This window comes from Ruditapes philippinarum, unplaced genomic scaffold, assembly GCF_026571515.1.
Source record: "Ruditapes philippinarum isolate M1 unplaced genomic scaffold, ASM2657151v2 ctg1537_1_1_1_1, whole genome shotgun sequence".
In the NCBI taxonomy this organism is placed as follows: domain Eukaryota; kingdom Metazoa; phylum Mollusca; class Bivalvia; order Venerida; family Veneridae; genus Ruditapes; species Ruditapes philippinarum.
In genome coordinates, this window is record NW_026861544.1 from 98,420 (window position 1) to 115,494 (window position 17,075).

The 17,075-nt window shown below is 31.5% G+C and overlaps 2 protein-coding genes across 3 annotated transcripts; both read right to left on the minus strand.

The window, feature by feature from the left end:
- Positions 1-2,379: 2,379 nt before the first annotated feature.
- LOC132716050 (heterogeneous nuclear ribonucleoprotein A2 homolog 1-like) lies at positions 2,380-4,260 on the minus strand. Of its 2 annotated transcripts, XM_060699195.1 has the most exons (3): positions 4,169-4,260; positions 3,193-3,916; positions 2,380-2,591 (listed from the first exon to the last, which is right to left on the minus strand). In XM_060699195.1, coding segments are annotated over exons 2-3 (690 nt in total). In that variant the 5' UTR covers positions 3,881-3,916; positions 4,169-4,260; the 3' UTR covers positions 2,380-2,589. The 2 variants fall into 2 exon arrangements, with proteins under 2 accessions (XP_060555178.1, XP_060555179.1); XM_060699196.1 differs by lacking the exon at positions 4,169-4,260 and having other exon boundaries at positions 3,193-4,104.
- Positions 4,261-11,475: 7,215 nt separating this feature from the next.
- LOC132716049 (uncharacterized) lies at positions 11,476-15,496 on the minus strand. Its single transcript, XM_060699194.1, has 5 exons — positions 15,325-15,496; positions 14,782-15,039; positions 14,284-14,388; positions 13,773-13,971; positions 11,476-13,576 (listed from the first exon to the last, which is right to left on the minus strand). Exons 1-5 carry the CDS (start codon positions 15,494-15,496, stop codon positions 12,580-12,582), a joined length of 1,731 nt encoding a protein of 576 aa, XP_060555177.1. The 3' UTR covers positions 11,476-12,579.
- Between the last annotated feature and the right edge of the window lie 1,579 nt (positions 15,497-17,075).

A 17,075-nucleotide genomic window follows, 5' to 3' on the forward strand; every position in this document is an offset into this window, starting at 1 on the left:
AACAAAACACGGTACTGTTGAGATTTGAGGCTGGAATGTTGAGAGGAACGCAGTGACCTTTGAACTCAATAGTAAAAGGGATACTTCTTTAAGGGCGTTAAACGTACTCATCATAGCCGCATTTAATTCAACAATCAAGTTTCGTCCAATAAATAGAATATCATCAAACTATACGCTATAAAAACACTGGAAACCTGTAAACTTTGTCATGAAAAGAACAGTAACTACTAGTAGTGTTATCCTCTTTTATTTGCATTTTTTGTCTTCTTAAAGCAACATCATTTTTGCTCCTACGTGCTTGTCAAAACCACAATAAATATCAGATGATATAGAACTTGTATTTTACACCGAGGCCATATTATTATTGTCTAAGCAATACCATATTGCAAACCAGGTTTGTTTTCAAACGGATCTATCTATTATTTACTGCGTTTATTCATTACACCTAAGGCCTCAACAGATTGTACAACACTAATTAAAGATATTATGCACAGTTTCCATAGAAAAACAACACTTGCATTCAGACCGTAATTCAAAATTGTATGACTCAACAGGTTTCCATCCAGAACGCGTCCCTCCAGATGGATCCCTTGCAGAATTTACACACGTTTATTACTGGAATATGGGTAAATGCTATAATTGCTAAAACGTTTTTCTACTGAGGCCCAAAAGCCTAAAAACATAAAATTTAGATCCTCTGAAATAGATTATCTAAGGTATTTAAAAAAAAAATATGCAGAAGATCATATAGAAATAAACTTAGAAAATAACTGAAAATCGTTTTTTGTGCTATTTATCGCCCGACCTGACTGAAAAAAGTTTCAACGTTTTTCATTTTTTCTTTTTCGCATTTTTAATTGATTATGATTTTCAGGCATATTTTCAATCTTAATTGTACCGAAATAGACTGTATCTTCCTTGGGTGTCAAATATAATCATTCGTAACGCATTATCAAAGATTACACTTTTTATTACATCTAAAACAATGTGGCAGAACTACTTTCAATCCGACTGGATAATTGGGAAACCTGTCATCGTGGGATGTCTGCAGAAAAAGAATTACAAAACAGAACATGTCCCATTCTTACGGTTTACGAATTCATGAAATAGTGACCTTCACATAAAAAGATTTGCTTGTACATCTAAGTCTAAATTAGTACTTCTAAATCCTACCGTCTGTTGGGGGCCTTTAATCATAGTAAAAATCAGATACAATTGCTCGTATTTTCCTTTACAGACGTTAAGAAGACAGTTCTATGGTGGCTGATTTACGCCATGTCGTATTTTTGCTTCTTCGCCTCAAAATGCGAAAATGCGAAAACACGAAGGGACGACAAAGTTGGACTTTGCCGTCTCTTCGTGTTTTCGCTTTTTCGCATTTTCGAGGCAACAAAGCTAAAAATACGACAGAAGGAGGGCGAAAATACGACACATAAAATCTGTCGTATATTCGCATTCCATTTGTCGTATTTTCGTTTTTTCGCATTCAAAATACAAAAATGCGAAAACACAAAGAAATAATACTTTGTCGTCTCTTCGCATTTTCGCCTTTTCGCATAGTTACATTTTCGCATTGTTACATTTTCGCCTTTTCGTATTGTTACATTTTCGCATTGTTGCATTTTCGCATTGTTTCATTTTCGCATTGTTATATGTTCGCATTTTCGCGTTCCGGTTGTACATGCGCATGGAGACTTCAATTCATTATTTAATAGTCCTATATAAGATATGTTGTAGATGTATAATTTAAAAGTATCAGCCCGCTTCTTACACATGTAAAATAATTAAATAATATAAGGGTAAGGCTTTCAGATTGTTTTGAATCAATTAATGCAACAATTATTACAATAAATACAGTAATTTATTCCTATCATCTTTAGATTATCAGTTTATTTTGTTGTATTATATGTGCTTATTTTAGTTCACGGTACTTAACGCAGGGAAACAATAAATGAATGGTACAAAAATGACATAAGCTGTAACGTTTAGGTGTTTTCAGATTGATGTCTCCATGCACATGTGCAACCGGAACGCAAAAATGCGAAAATATAACAATGCAAAAAAAAAAAAACAAAACAAAAAAAACGAAAATGTAACAATGCAAAAATGTAACAATGCGAAAAAGCGAAAATGAAACAATGCGAAAAAGCGATTATACGACAGATTTTATGTGTCGTATTTTCGCCCTCCTTCTGCCGTATTTTCGCTTTGTTGCCTTCAAAATACGAAAAAGCAAAAACATGAAAGGACGTTCTTGTTTTCGCATTTTCGCATTCCATTACTGGCATGGGTGACACAACCTGTATTCAGTTCAGGAAAATATTCGCGTTTAAATCTTAAATGATTTTGTCAGTAATGGAGTAATGAACCAGACGATGACAATCGATGAGAAAACTTGGTGTTTTATTCTTTTAATTATATTTTCTTGTCAGTATTCGAAGATCTGAATATATTGCAAAAAATTGATACAATTCATTTGCATTACACGAGCTTACAAACGTAAAAGAAAATCTGTTGTCCCATGAAAATTGACTTCTTAAGTATTCATATTGTGGTGAAGATTAGCGTTTTCTCGGGATGGTTGATGTTTTCTGAAAATACAAAAATAACAATGAATTGTATATTGTGGTTTTATATCAAAAGTATCTCTTTGTAACATTAGATATTCTTTCTTTATGATAAAGGAATACATGTATTTTAATAAATAATGTTATAGTTATTTGATTGGTTAAAATTATTTTTTACTATGTTAATTTGAATCATATACCCTTTTTATAGCCTTTGCTTTATTCTTACATTCTAAACTTTATAAGAGTTTAAATATTACAATACATTTTATAATATTATACTATATGAAACATCATAAAAATCTCGACATGTGAAAATCAGCAGTGAAAACAATAACTAAGACTTAGGAGTTTAAAATTATAAATTCAGTTTTATTGGATATAATGGAAAGTGAAATGAAAAAGTTTAATAGATTATACATGTATATCTCAAATTATCAAAAGTAAAGAAATAGTTCCGAAGATCAAAAAGATCGATTTCACAACAAATACAGAAGATAGATTTCAAAACAAATACATGTATACAATTATGAAACATATTCCACAATTAATTAAAGTTAATGATGATTTCATTTTCAATATAAATTCCCTAGTAAATAACATGAAAACGGACAAAGTTACTTACAGTTATTATAGTCATTATTATTATAGTAGTTGCCACCACCAGGGAAACCTCGACCATACCCAGGTCCATAAAAACTTCTTCTCCTTCTAAATCTATAAGGAAGATAGTTTCTTCTTAAATAGCGCCGCACACGTCTTGACAGTCTTCTAGATCTCCTACCTCCTCCATAAAACCCTCCGCCATAACCATAGCCATAATCTAGATCAAACGGTCTAAATCGACTACCATAAGATCCTCTAGATCCCAAAGATCTGCCATAAAATCCGTCATCACCACCAAAACCAAATCCATATCTGTCTCCATAGAAATCTCCGAATCTTCGAGATCTCCCATAGAATCCGTCATCATCACCATAACCAAAGCCAATGCCATATCCTCTATATCTGCTTCCATAGAAACCTCTAGATCTTCGCGATCTTCCGTAAAATCCATCGTTGTCGTCAAAGTCATTGTCCCTGCCATAGCCTCTGTACCCGCCACCAGGAAATCCTCTATATCCTAAAGACCTTCCATAAAATCCACCTCTGTCACCATATCCGTCAAAGATACCAAATCGGCCGAAACCTCTTCCACGATTGTCATTATTATCAAAATCATTATCGTTCCCAAAGCGACCGAAGTATCCGTTCTGGCATTTTATAACAGGAAGCACAATCAATAAGACACTGATAGCAAGATAAATCTGCATTTTTTAAAAACTGTTGAGATACACTGTCGTCCTTATCTATACCAAATATAAGTAATAAAGTTATTAATACCACATATATACTTAAACATAGATACAGTATCAAATCAGTAATTCTCTGACATTTTTCTGAACATATGTTTTACATTACATAAAAATCTGTTAAATTAATTAAGTGCGCGATGTTCAATTTGGAAGAAAACGACAAATAACTGCACACCTTTTCTTTTTTTTTTTACTAATTTCTAAAATTTGTTTTTGAAACTATAAATAAGAGTTAATATGCCCTACCTTGCCATACTTAAAGAAAAGTGATGTAAAACTGTGACAATAGATTAAATTGACAGCATCTGTCAGTTTAAAGAGCAGAACGACAAATGGGAACGAAACTTTCATCACAATATATCACGCATTCAATAACCATAAATCTTGTTAATATAACTTCAAAGTAAGCGTTAAATTTATAACACCTTAAAAGTACTTTTTTCATCAACATACATATTAAAAATTCTAGACATGGACCTTGTTAGAAGGAAATCATTTATGTATTATGCATCATATTTTTATGTTTTAAGAATTAATTACTGACGAATTGTTAAATTGTCGTACACATTTAGAGTTAATGAGAGACCAAAAAAACAAAAACAAAAAACCAAAAAAAACAACAAAAAAACAAACAAACAAACAAAACGTTCTAATAACCTTGTAAGCGAAGCAATCCGGATTTTTTTGTTTTGAAGTTGAAAAAGACACTCTAATAACATTGTTAGCGGAACAATTCGTATTTTTGTATTGAAGTTGAAAAAGACGTTCTAATAACTTTGTTAGAGGAGCAATTCAAATCTTTTTTATTCGTAATACTAAAACTTTCTAAATAAGAAATAACGACGTTGATTTTATCCGACACATTTAATGAAGACTTACTTCAAAGTTTATAGCTATATAAATTAATATTTGCAGAAGACTTGTGAAAAAAATGGTATATAATAAAACAAGACAACATAAATACCTAAAGCAAGACATTTAGAATACAAGTCTAAATCATTTTTTATTTTGAATGTGTGGTTGTAGGGTATTGTTTGGGGGGGGGGGGGGGAAGGATAGGTTTGGAGAAAAACGGAGAAAACGATCACATGAGTATATCAATTTAAAAAGTTCGTTTCAGTCTAAATTTATAAAGTTATTAATTTGGCACGTGGTGCAATAAATAACAGAACGTGAAAATACTTTGATATATAGCCGTCATATCTTACAAAAGCCATTTTCAACAGGGATGCTTTGGACCATCATGCTCCACCGGTTCCAGTACTTTTAGTGCTTTGAATTATGAACAAACATGTACTAACCATAGTTTGTTTTATTTGACACGTCCTCTAGACTATGTGACATGTAATGTTGTATTATATATAATTATATATATTTGCAGTTACAATACAAGTTTAAGTTTGTTCTTTATTGTGAATGTGTAGTTATGGGGGTAGGGCAGAAGAAGAACGGAGTAAACGATCACAGGAGTATTGAACTAAATATAATGTGTTGTTTACAAGTATCAAATAAAATGTCTGTTCTCTTTATTTGTCACGTTACTTTGATCAGCTTGTTCCTATACAGATTTCGAGATCGCTAAAGTATATTTAAATTGTGTAAAAGTTGGTAATTCATTGACCTTTATATAATTTCCCTAGTTTCAGTTTTTAAAATGAGTTATATCTATTTAGTTATGTATTTATTCATTCATAGAGACTTAAATTGAACATATTTAAACAAAAATAAGATTACGATGACATTGACTGTGAAAAAATTCTTTTCCCTATCGATCAAACCAAGCAAGCATAAAGTTTATATACTCCTTAAAATAACGCTTCATCTTATTTAACAAGGGCATTGGTATCATTTATTCAAAACTATATCTTTATACTCACATAGTTACCGAAAACATAAAATAAAAACTGATCTTTAAAAAAGACTTACAGCTTCCCCCACGTTAAAGCATTTTTTTCAAGTATTTAGGTCGTAGCAGAATAAAAATCATATAATATCTTAATATGATTGAATGAATGTTGATATCAATCAAATGTCATATGCACTCATGGCAGTGAAACAAAAACTACAAGAAAAAAAATCAGAACGAGAAAAAATGCCCATTACCGCTGTAAACCATAATATCATAAATTTGGATGCACTATACGCGAAAAGCATGCGCATCGTCGAACAGAGTTCTCGTGAACAAAATGATGATATATAAAGAATGACAACGGCATCTTTTGTAATTGTAAATAACTAAAATAAGGCTATTACTCATGTCCTGTTTCCACATGGTTAGATGATTCCTGGTATGATCTCGGACATTGTTTTTACTTTTGGCTTATTGAAACAAAGCACTTACGATGTGTGTGTTTTTTAGATATTGACTCAATCATCCAAAAAGGTTATCTGCTCGTTTAAGCCCATTATTTCAAGTTGCAAAGAATATATTTCATAATCCACACAGATTTAGACCAGGACTGACAAAAACACAGCAATAAAACAAACAACAACAACAGCAGCAGCAGCAACAACAACAACAACAACAACAAAACGCTAGAAATAGTCATATGTTCTTACAAAGCTAAATTATGATAGAATTAACAACCCCAAATTGTCATATCATTTTTGCAAAGACAGACAGAGAGACGGTCAGACAGCATGACAGACAGCCGGGTAGACAATCAGAGAAACAGCAAGATATACCAATAAAAGGACACGGTTAACGGATAGACAAATACCAGTTAAACGGACGGGCACTTGGATAATAATTTGTTGCAAGACGGATAAGAAACCTTAATATTTTTGTATCGGAACATTATATCTTGTCGCCATGCTTGTTTATACATTGAAAAATGCATTTTGTCCTTGCACTAGATAATTTAGGAACTCTATCCGGCAAAAAGTAACATCAAAATTTTGAAGGACGATTCGGTGAAAAGCGTCTTACAGAGATCCTCGATGAGCTCTTTCCGGCAACAAGTACGATATTGCACTTATTGGTGTTCTGTGCGAAAGAATCCCTATAGGGCGTAACAATGCACCTCGGATTTCTTGAGTGGAAATTCCTTTTTGTCAGACATTGCATTTGCTGTCGAAAATTCAACCTTAACAAACTGACAAAAGTTTGATTGGAATGCTATCATAAAAAGCGACACTTTGAAAAAAAAGAGTTTCAAATTGAAATCACTTGGCTCGTCCATACTATGAAATGTTACATTCAAATGTACATCTAGCATAAAAGACTTGCGAGGAAACTTTCTAAATATGCAGATTAATTAAAGAATGTCAGTAGCTCTTACATCAGAAACACTTAATCTTCTTCCACCCGGTAAAAAAATTAAAATGTCACTAAATTTAATAATATTCAATCTGAAGTAGAAGCCAACTCATAAGATCTATCATTTAAAAAAAGTAATATATAAAGACTTTTAGATTATTACTAGTCTAGCCGTACAAGCTCAATCTCCTTGTAGAATAACGTTGCAAGATTGTCTTCTTTAATCTGCAATTTCAATGAAGTCTGTCACGGTTATTGATTAACCTAATCCCATCAAAATGCTTAAATTTGCCACCTTGAGAAATATAAACAAAGTCGCCACATCTTAAGTACATTACTACAATACCACAATCATATCAAGAGTTGTTGATTAAGGTGACAACGGAGTCAATTATCACTGAAAATACCTAAAATGAGATTTTTTGCTAAGAAGATTTATCAACCTTTTCTGAACACATTCGTGATTTAATTTTGGAAGCAGTTAGACCAAAAAATGTGTTTTTAAACGTTTTAAAACGTTACCTATACTATTTGTATCTGCTATTCGCCTAACCTGTCGATTATCGATAACGCTCCGCCCCCTGTTGAGGCATCAATGAGGGAAATCGGTAGTTCCATATATCCGTGAATTACAGGTCCATACTGGTCCATACTTCTCGTAATACATGTATCGTACAACTACCGTACATCTTTTATGAATATCTAAACATTTAGCCTTTTTTATAAATTAAGAAAGTGTCGGCCAATGTACGTAACATAATGTATTGAACATAAATAATTAAGCATAGCGGCAAATCGCACGACCACGGGGTCGATTAAAAATGTAGTTGCTAAAATATCCATAATGTGTGAAAATAATTTGTCTGTCCCGTTAATCTGATATATATTACATTGAGTTGATAGACTTTTGTACAGATTCAAGGGCTTACTTTACATTCAACCTCGTTTTCTAACAATGTGAAGTAAAACAACAACAAAAACAGACAACATTTTTTATGTGAACGCCTATATATGACTTGTGGTAAGGTGTCCCTGACAAATTTCTAAACCATTTTAGATTGTCTAAGGATGATTATTTCTCTATAAAAAAAAGATGTTAAAATATATTCTCAGTGAAAATAAATTGTTCGCCAGTAAATCGGACACAGTACTAATAAATCTGGGACAAAGTATGAAATTTATTGTCTATCCCGGTAGAAACTGGATCTCTATGCCGTGCATAGATGATATTCAAAATAGAAGTCAAGAAGGCCAGATCATAATGATCGAGTAATACCTTTTATTTCTATTAAAATATGTGAAGCATCATCAATTTGGTGGAAAAAATATATAATATCCCGTTCTTATTTGTACATTTACCATGGACTTTAATAGACTGTCAGAAGCTCAGTTTTTTGTTATTTTATTTTATATTTTAACGGAATTTCATACACGAATACACAGGCAGAGTGACACTGGTATAATACAATAATAATGCTGATGATACTAATTACATTATATTATTGAGAAATTGTACTAATCAGGGTATTTATAAGCCTGATTTTATGGTTAGTAATATTTTAATACTTTTAATCATTAGACAAGGGTAATTGTAAACTCTCGAGGTAGTTAATAATTAGTAACTGATCGTTTTTATTTTTAGGCAAAGACATTATATGTAAAGTCACTTAAATGTGAATAATGTTTTATTTTACTTGTATAGGTTTTTATCTTTCCAATGATGCGAAATAATTTTATTTACATGATTTTATAGTTTAAGAATCTATTGCTATTCAGTGTAATTTTACGGGTTTAAGGAAGAGAACATTTTAAGGACTTTTACTGTAAAGCAAAAATTACCAGAAACATTTTAAGTATTTTAGAACAAGATTAGCAATAGTTTCTTATTTTATCAATTTTAAATTGTAACATGCATATGGATATGGAATGAGAAGAGAGGTAACTCTGTAAGTAACATTGGACATTCTTGCAGAGTTGCCTCCCTTCCATTAGATTAAAATTTTTTATTGGTTCTTTTTGGTTTAAGTTTCAATTTAAACTGGGCCTAGCCTCCAGGTCACATGAAATGGTACTGCTATAAAGTACACATCTTTTGTTAAGTATTTAGGTGCAAACCTGGATCAAATTCTTTTGGCGTCGCCCTTTGATGCTTTGCATCAATGCTTTTCTTGTAGTCTCTTGTAATTCTGATAAGAATGGCCGTACATAAATAACTTTTACTTTGTAAAATTATGTCATTGAATTGTTTTATATTATGTATGGATGAGACTCAAATAAAGAATATATATATACTAATAATAAACTTCAAAAAGGAAACAATTTAATTAATACCCCGCTAGCGGTGCGCAAATGCGTTCCATTTCCCCCACTGAGTGCCTCAAATTTTACCGATAGTCACGTGACATGTGCGACAGGTACCAGACGGATCGTAAATCACGTTAAGAATTGAAGAAATTTCGGCTATAAACTGATATTAATCAGCAGCTTTTTAATTGGTCAGATGCCACTGGGTCATAAAATGTTGTTAGAGTATGTTACCACAACTTGTGACCCTCTCTGGTGCGATATTTGTGTATTATGCAATTATTTAGCGTGAAACGTAGGGGTCCGAGAGAGAACAGCCGATTTATGACACTTCGTTTGATGCGGGTCGGACTAACTTTGAATCGGCATAACTTTTTTAATAATCAAGCAATTAACATGCGGTTTAAAGCACATGAAAGGAAATTCATTTACGGAGGGAACCGTGTCAGGGATTTTTGTTTGCTTAATCAGCGACTTAATTATCTTTAATTACGTAATATGTATGGTGAAAAAAGCCGCATAAAATGTTTGACGTTACGTAATATTTGTTTGAGAAAAGATAGAAAAAAATTGAGACACGGTTCCCCAGATAATATAAGTATGGTTATTTTCCAAAAGTTTGATGACAAAAAAATAAAAAATGACTTTGATATGACGTTTTAAAATTTTAGGATTTTTATTCAAAATCAATCATTTACAAAGGCATTTTTTTCAAATATGTTATTTTTTATGATGATCAACGACATTTAATGCACAAAGATTAAATAAATAACAATTATTACTAAAATAACTTGGTTTAAATGACATATATGTGAGTACCACGGAAAGTGTCTGTTGTCACCTTAAAAAATACTTTTGAAAACATGTCAATTGCAGGGTTAAAAGTTTATCATATGCATCATATGACCATATTAGTTTCATACTTTTCAAATCATGCCATATACACACGTGTAGGCCTACAGTGAAATGGCAAATATGAAAACATTTAGAATGTCATTTTCTTGAAAATGAAATCAAAATGTGCAATGCGAAATTTATATTTATAACACTACACTTATGATTTTAGACAAATATTTGTGTTTATTTTGATATTAATATGAATACAAATATAAAACAATAGAAATATTTAATCTGTATATTCGTTTATAAAATATTGCTTGAAAGAAAATGTTGGTAACGTTTTAAGTGATTTAGTATGCACATTTATGTGATGAATAATAACAACTAGTTATAGAGCATTCTATTACCTGCAATAAAAATATATGTAATATCAAATCATGTATATCACATTTACCAACAATATCCATACAAAATTATTTCATGGTTTGGTAGCAGCGCTTTCGGTGTTATGTATGATACTTAACGCTATCAACATAATTATTTATTGTATGACAGAACATCCATTGTAGACAAATTCACTTTAATAATAGATAGTTTACTGTATCATCAATGTTACAACATAAAATATCACAGTATACAAGTCTACGCCCAATTAAACATTACAAGTATATACAGAGTTATAACAGACATTCAATATGATAAACAAGATCAACAAGGAAAGGTGGCGTTCAATGAACGCTTCCCCAATATGACCCAGCACCAAGAACCAATGGCAAGGAGCCCAGGCGGACCCCAAACAAAAAACAGGACAGGGCAAAGACAGAGCACGGACAGGTTAATCATTAAATGATAATTAATTTCAAGTCATATTAACATGTAATTTTTCAAGCAACATGCTTTAAATGATAAAATATAGATTCCCCTATTAACTATCATAGTAATTTGATAATAAAACAAAAATGTTACTTAGAATATGGTACATTTGCATTATGATAAATATGTTAAAAGAAAATAACAGCTATGGATGAGCTACGTCATAAGACATTACATTACATTATTACTGTCAGTAGTGATACTCTATACAGAAATAAAAAGTTTTGTTCAATAAAATTAACTTTTATCTGTTCAAAACATGTATGAATCTTATTTTATCTATAATTATGTAATGTACAACTAGTATTCCACTTTTTACAAAGCATTTTTTTTAAATAAACTGTTTGTTCTAATTTCAAGTACTTCTAAACGGGATTAGGCAGAGAAAATTATAATTTATTCATCAGATAGGAGGAAGCATTGAATGTAAATTTGTACATATAACGCCTTATCTGTAGACGACCAGGGGCTACGCCACATCTAAATTTTATTGAAGCAAATTTGCAAAACAATATTGATATAAAGATATACTATGCTCATTTTTTAGTTAAATATTCTTTTCGCAGAAACATATTATAATCCATGAAATCATTACTGAATATGTTTAATTTGATTAAAAGAGGGTGAAAACTATGTCTAAGAAGCTGCATTTCCTATTACAGCCCAAGTAAAGCTGGTCTTTTCTTTAAAAAAAACTGCCAGTTTTTTTAATGACACTTTATGTATTCAAAATGTGACCACCTAGAGTGCATAGAGTTTAAAACATGGCATACCTACTTTGAATGAAGTCGAAACATGTTCATTTTATATTTACAATGATACTGTGTAGCATTTATCAATATTTCAAACATTAAATTTGAGCATAGTAAATCATGAAAATTCAAATTTAAATTTCTGATACGATCTTGACTATTTGTACCTAGAATAATATGCACTGACAGGACAAATGTATCAAGAAATGCATCCACAGACAATCGCTTCCTTAAATACAGAATAAAAGTTGCAAAACTCAGAATCAAAATAAAATTAAGTGTATGATTTCTCAGTTAGTTTTGAAACGATTGTTGTTTTCATATAAAACTATTTGCAACTTAGAATTAATTTCATTTGCCAACTGTTTTCTTTACTGCGCCAATCACCAATCAGAGCTGAGGCAAGATCAACAAGTGGACTGCCATTCCTTGCTTAATTAGTTTGAGTTAATTTAAAATGTTATTAACTTAATATAAAGTTCAGTATTTTCGAAACAAATTATTTGCAAGACAAGTGAGACATATCTTTATAGAAAATAACTAATACAGTGTTAATTTCAGTAAACAAGTGATCATTGAGCAGTACTCAAGCCGTTATAATTTTTATACAGAACAATTTATTAAATAAGTTACTTGCCATTTGTGTTTAAAAATAAGAAAGCATCATCCTTGTAAGATTTGTTCCGTAATTTAGACAACAATAATTTCCTTACTTTGTTTACATAATTTCTTATAGTATTCCATTCATTTTCCCTTACTAACATAGATTGCCTTTTGGAAGATATAACGAAGATTTTTTCATTCCATGATGTAATTAAACAGTCTGCGTCTATATAGGCCTGAAATCTTAATGATAGAACATCTTCCCTTTTTGGCGTCAGTCTTTCAAGTAAATCATCAATAAAAACTTCAGTCACCGCAACATCTAAGAATAAATTATTTTGTTTACACCTTTTTTGTTTCCGCCTTTTCTTGAATATCGTTTCTCCGTCTCGTTTTAAACGAATTTTATCGCCAGCTTCTTGTTTCGGTCGATTTTGATTTTTTTTAATCCTTGGAATTGGACAAACATTCCAACGTTTACCTGTCGATTTGCACTTCATAGTTAGCTTGTTTACTGAACGGGGTTGTCTGTGGCACTGACGGTTGTCATTCTCTGAAAAACTTAACGGTTTACTTAAAAGCTCACTGCTTTCAGGCTTTGATATACTTTCAGGTAAACCTTCATCACATGTATGATTTGATACATTTAAGAATGATGTTATACCGTTATTAGTTGATTGCAGAGAACCATAACCAGAGCTGAAAACAACACGGCCAGCCGTTAAAGAACTGGACGTAACGTCATGTTTTATGTATTTTACTTTAGAGTCATCATGGCATGTTCTCCGTCGTATATTCCGATGACTTTTATATACTCTGTCATTATTTATGTTTGTTACAGAAACATTTTCTTCTATTCTTTCAGAATGCAGTGAAAGATCTCTGATTTGAGATCGTCCTTCTGAATCTTGTATCTGAAATAATTGGGGCTGTTGGAGGAACATTTGCCCAGTTTCCACAGGCCGACAGTCCGAAATGCTGAAATTAATCCAGCTCCTGTTATCTGGCAAATATGGTGGATTCCTATTAAAAGAGATAAAAGTTAATTGGTACCAGGGGGTATCAATTTGAATGTGTGTTATCAAATGAAAGACAAAATCTTTTATGATAGTAAGAATACAACTGAAATCATATTCAATATTTGCTTTATTTATAAATCAAGCGATGAAGTCACTTACACTTTTTGTGTGGTTAATAGGGAAAGTCAGATAAGAATTACCTCATGAATTCTCGAAACTCTTTAAGCTGGGCGTTCCACTCAAGAGTTTCAAACACCTCTTCAATATCCTTCGGCTTTGCAGACGAACCAGCTCCATATCTCCAGCGTTTAAACAATTCAAACAATGTGCTCATTACAGAATTTGTTTCCCGTTTGACTGATTCAATTATATTGTTGACATTCCTGGCCCCTGCGTTTTCTGAAGACATGAACATGTAAAATTGTGTTTGCAAATACATGGGTTAACCTATTACCAAAATTATCTTAAAATATAGACAAATTATCATGGCATAACAATTATACATACTTATTATTTAACATTTTAAACATGTATGTTTATTTCTCCTGTATCACAAAATTGCTATCAAGGACTATTGACGCATCTCTAAGTTGTCCAAACTTTCCTTAAACAGTCGTAAATTCAATATTTATTCAATGTCAAGGCTATATTTTTAAAAAAAGCAGAAACAGATAATTAAGATATAAATGAGGGAGAAGTCTGGTTGCTTACCAAGAAGAATAGTAAAAAATAATTCGTAGATTTTTGGATCTATTTGTTTGATGAGAAAGCAAAATATACGTGACCAGTCCAGTCGTTCTATTTCAAGATTTGTATCTGCAAATAATATGTAAAATATACAATTGCAAAACGTTTGTTATATTTAAATTACCATTTGATTTTTGTTAAATAGGTAATTTACGAGGTATGTTACAAAAGTTCTCGGACTCTTGCTGTCATTTCTTCCTCGGTTCATAAAAGCAAACCGTTAATATAGATCGAAAGGGTGTCTTCATTTCTGATAACTTTACTTTTATCGTAAAATTTCATTTTCTTCACGAACTGTGTGCACGTCAGTAATGACCATAGTAACGCAACATCGGTTCAAGCCGAAATGATTACACAAATTATTAATTTTAAGCAATCTCGTATATAATAGTTTAATATTTTAGTCAACATTGAAACTTGAAAACAGAAGACAATACATGTTGATTTATATACAGTGGTTACCTTCTAAAACGCTAACGCCATTGGAATTCTCAGCTATTGTAGAGCAACCCCCCTGGTCGATATTCTTATTTGGAGATTGCAAAACCGATATTTTCGTCTTAACTACAACACAATTGTCCGCAACCTTCTCTTTAGCAATGAATGAATCGAGTGTTTCAGACTTCTTTTCATATTTGACAGAGACACTAGAATGCGGCGTTTCATCAGGTAAAGTTAAATTCCCTTTGACAACTGGAAATGAGTTACCAGTATGTGTTTCTGTATAGAAATGTAGCAAAATAACAAGTAAGTAATGGAAAACAAATGTAATAGCTAAGAAACATAGAAGCACATCCTCTTTACAAATAGAAGGTTAGAGATTTACATAAAAAGGTTCATTATTGGTAATTAGGTAGATCCAAATAATATGGGAATGTAAAAATAGCATTATTTATTATTATTATTAATAATATATTTAACAATTATCCATCCATTACAACATGCATTAAATAATTAATATTTAAATATCGTTATCAAACGTGCGTTCTTTTTTAACTTAATTACTTATACATCCGGATTCTAAAATGTTTGGCAAACTGCAATGTTCGGTGAGAATTGAACTTTCACTTCCATATCCAGTTGATGTATCATCAATGTCCATTTCCTTTTCATATTGCAAAAGCGTACTTGTTTCGTTATTTTCTTTTGATAAATTTTCTTCTCCCAATACATGCATTTTTACGTGAAACTTGTCGTCTTCTAATATGAAAGCAAGTTTAAGGTTTATATTATTAAACAGTTAAAAAGATAGATAAATATTAAAAATACAAGCAAATTTCTGAGAACACAGCTTATATAGATTGATAGAACAATAACAATATACTTCAAGAGTGGCAATAACGGCTATAAAGGCAATCTTTTTAATCAAATAAAATATTTAGTGGCGGTTTGCCGAGTAGTTAACGCGTCGGACTAATAATCTAAGAGTTTGCTTGCTTACCGTATAGGTGCTAATCACAATGTCTGTATTTATCATAATGATTATGGTAATGAAATAGATAACACAAATACAAATGTGTTAATTTGAATGTCTTACCAATTTCTGGTACTCTTATTATGGTATTCTTTTTCCACACCTTTTTAAAATATCGCCTGAAGAGGAAAACTATTATAGAGAAAATCTTCATCTTCATAGACAATTTACAAAACTACACCCTATTAAAAGATATGAGAAACAACAAACGTCTTACTAAATGTGACAGAGAACTGGCTATCTGCCTCCTTTTTCGGCTTTTCCCGCTTAATTTCGGAACATCTTGAGATGAATGACAAAGGGTCATTGATTATTTAAATACCTCATGTCAATATAACCAAACAATACATTTATAGATATAAAAGTAAACAATACGTTATTTACATACCTATTATTATGGTTGTAGAAACCATAAGTACAAAATAACTACTTGCTTACATTAATTGTTCAACATTGGGCATTTGGTAATTTAAGTCCAAGGTTATTATTAATAATAGCCGAGATGTTCCGATTGGAATGAAAGCCAATATTTTGTTCTAACGTACGACTCTCAAAACCGAAAATTCACTTTACGTTTCTGCGGATGTCCAACTAATACTCGTACATTCGTAACTCATGAGCAAAGACTACGTTAAAAGTCACGTGGTAGCTGTATGTTTCCCGTATCAAATAATCATAGATAAACAAAACCTTTCTTATTTAAGGTATATAAAACGAACTAACGGCATTGACTTTAATATATACGTTCACACTGTTGAATTAAATTTGTTATTATATCTAAGAACAATCTGGTACTTTGTGCAAAGTATTTACGCTTTCATTTTAAATCACATACATACTTTTACAAACAATTAAGAAAAAATATAAGATGATACTTACAGTCCGATATAAAGTAAAACACTAACCAAAACACCCGCCAACACAATTAAAGCTGTAACCAATATCACAACATGCACAGATACTGAGTCTTGTTTTTCATTCTTTGTTTTGTTTTCATTTCCAACATCGATTTCCGAAACATTGCCAAAGATTCGGGACCACAGATATTGTTGAGTTTGTAACGGGAGAGAAGCAAATAAACCATTTGTGCAATTTTGCACTGAATTCAGCTTGTCATGTAGGCAAAAGTTAAACTGTGTCGTTGGATCGCCAAATATGCCTTCATTGGTCTTGTTCATCATTGTAATAATTATACTATCGATGTAATGTTGTTCTCTGAAAAATGTAGAAAAACCCAAAATCTTAATAATTTTTTAATTATGTAAACTCCGTCTTTTGCCAT

Coding starts and splice junctions, on each gene's coding strand:
- LOC132716049 (XM_060699194.1), bottom strand. CDS start 15,496: ATGCATGTATTGGGAGAAGAAAATTTATCAAAAGAAAATAACGAAACA. Junction 15,040..15,324: donor TTTAGAATCCGGATGTATAA/GTAATTAAGTTA, acceptor ATTTCTATACAG/AAACACATACTGGTAACTCA. Junction 13,577..13,772: donor GAGTTTCGAGAATTCATGAG/GTAATTCTTATC, acceptor CTCTTTTAATAG/GAATCCACCATATTTGCCAG.
- LOC132716050 (XM_060699195.1), bottom strand. CDS start 3,880: ATGCAGATTTATCTTGCTATCAGTGTCTTATTGATTGTGCTTCCTGTT.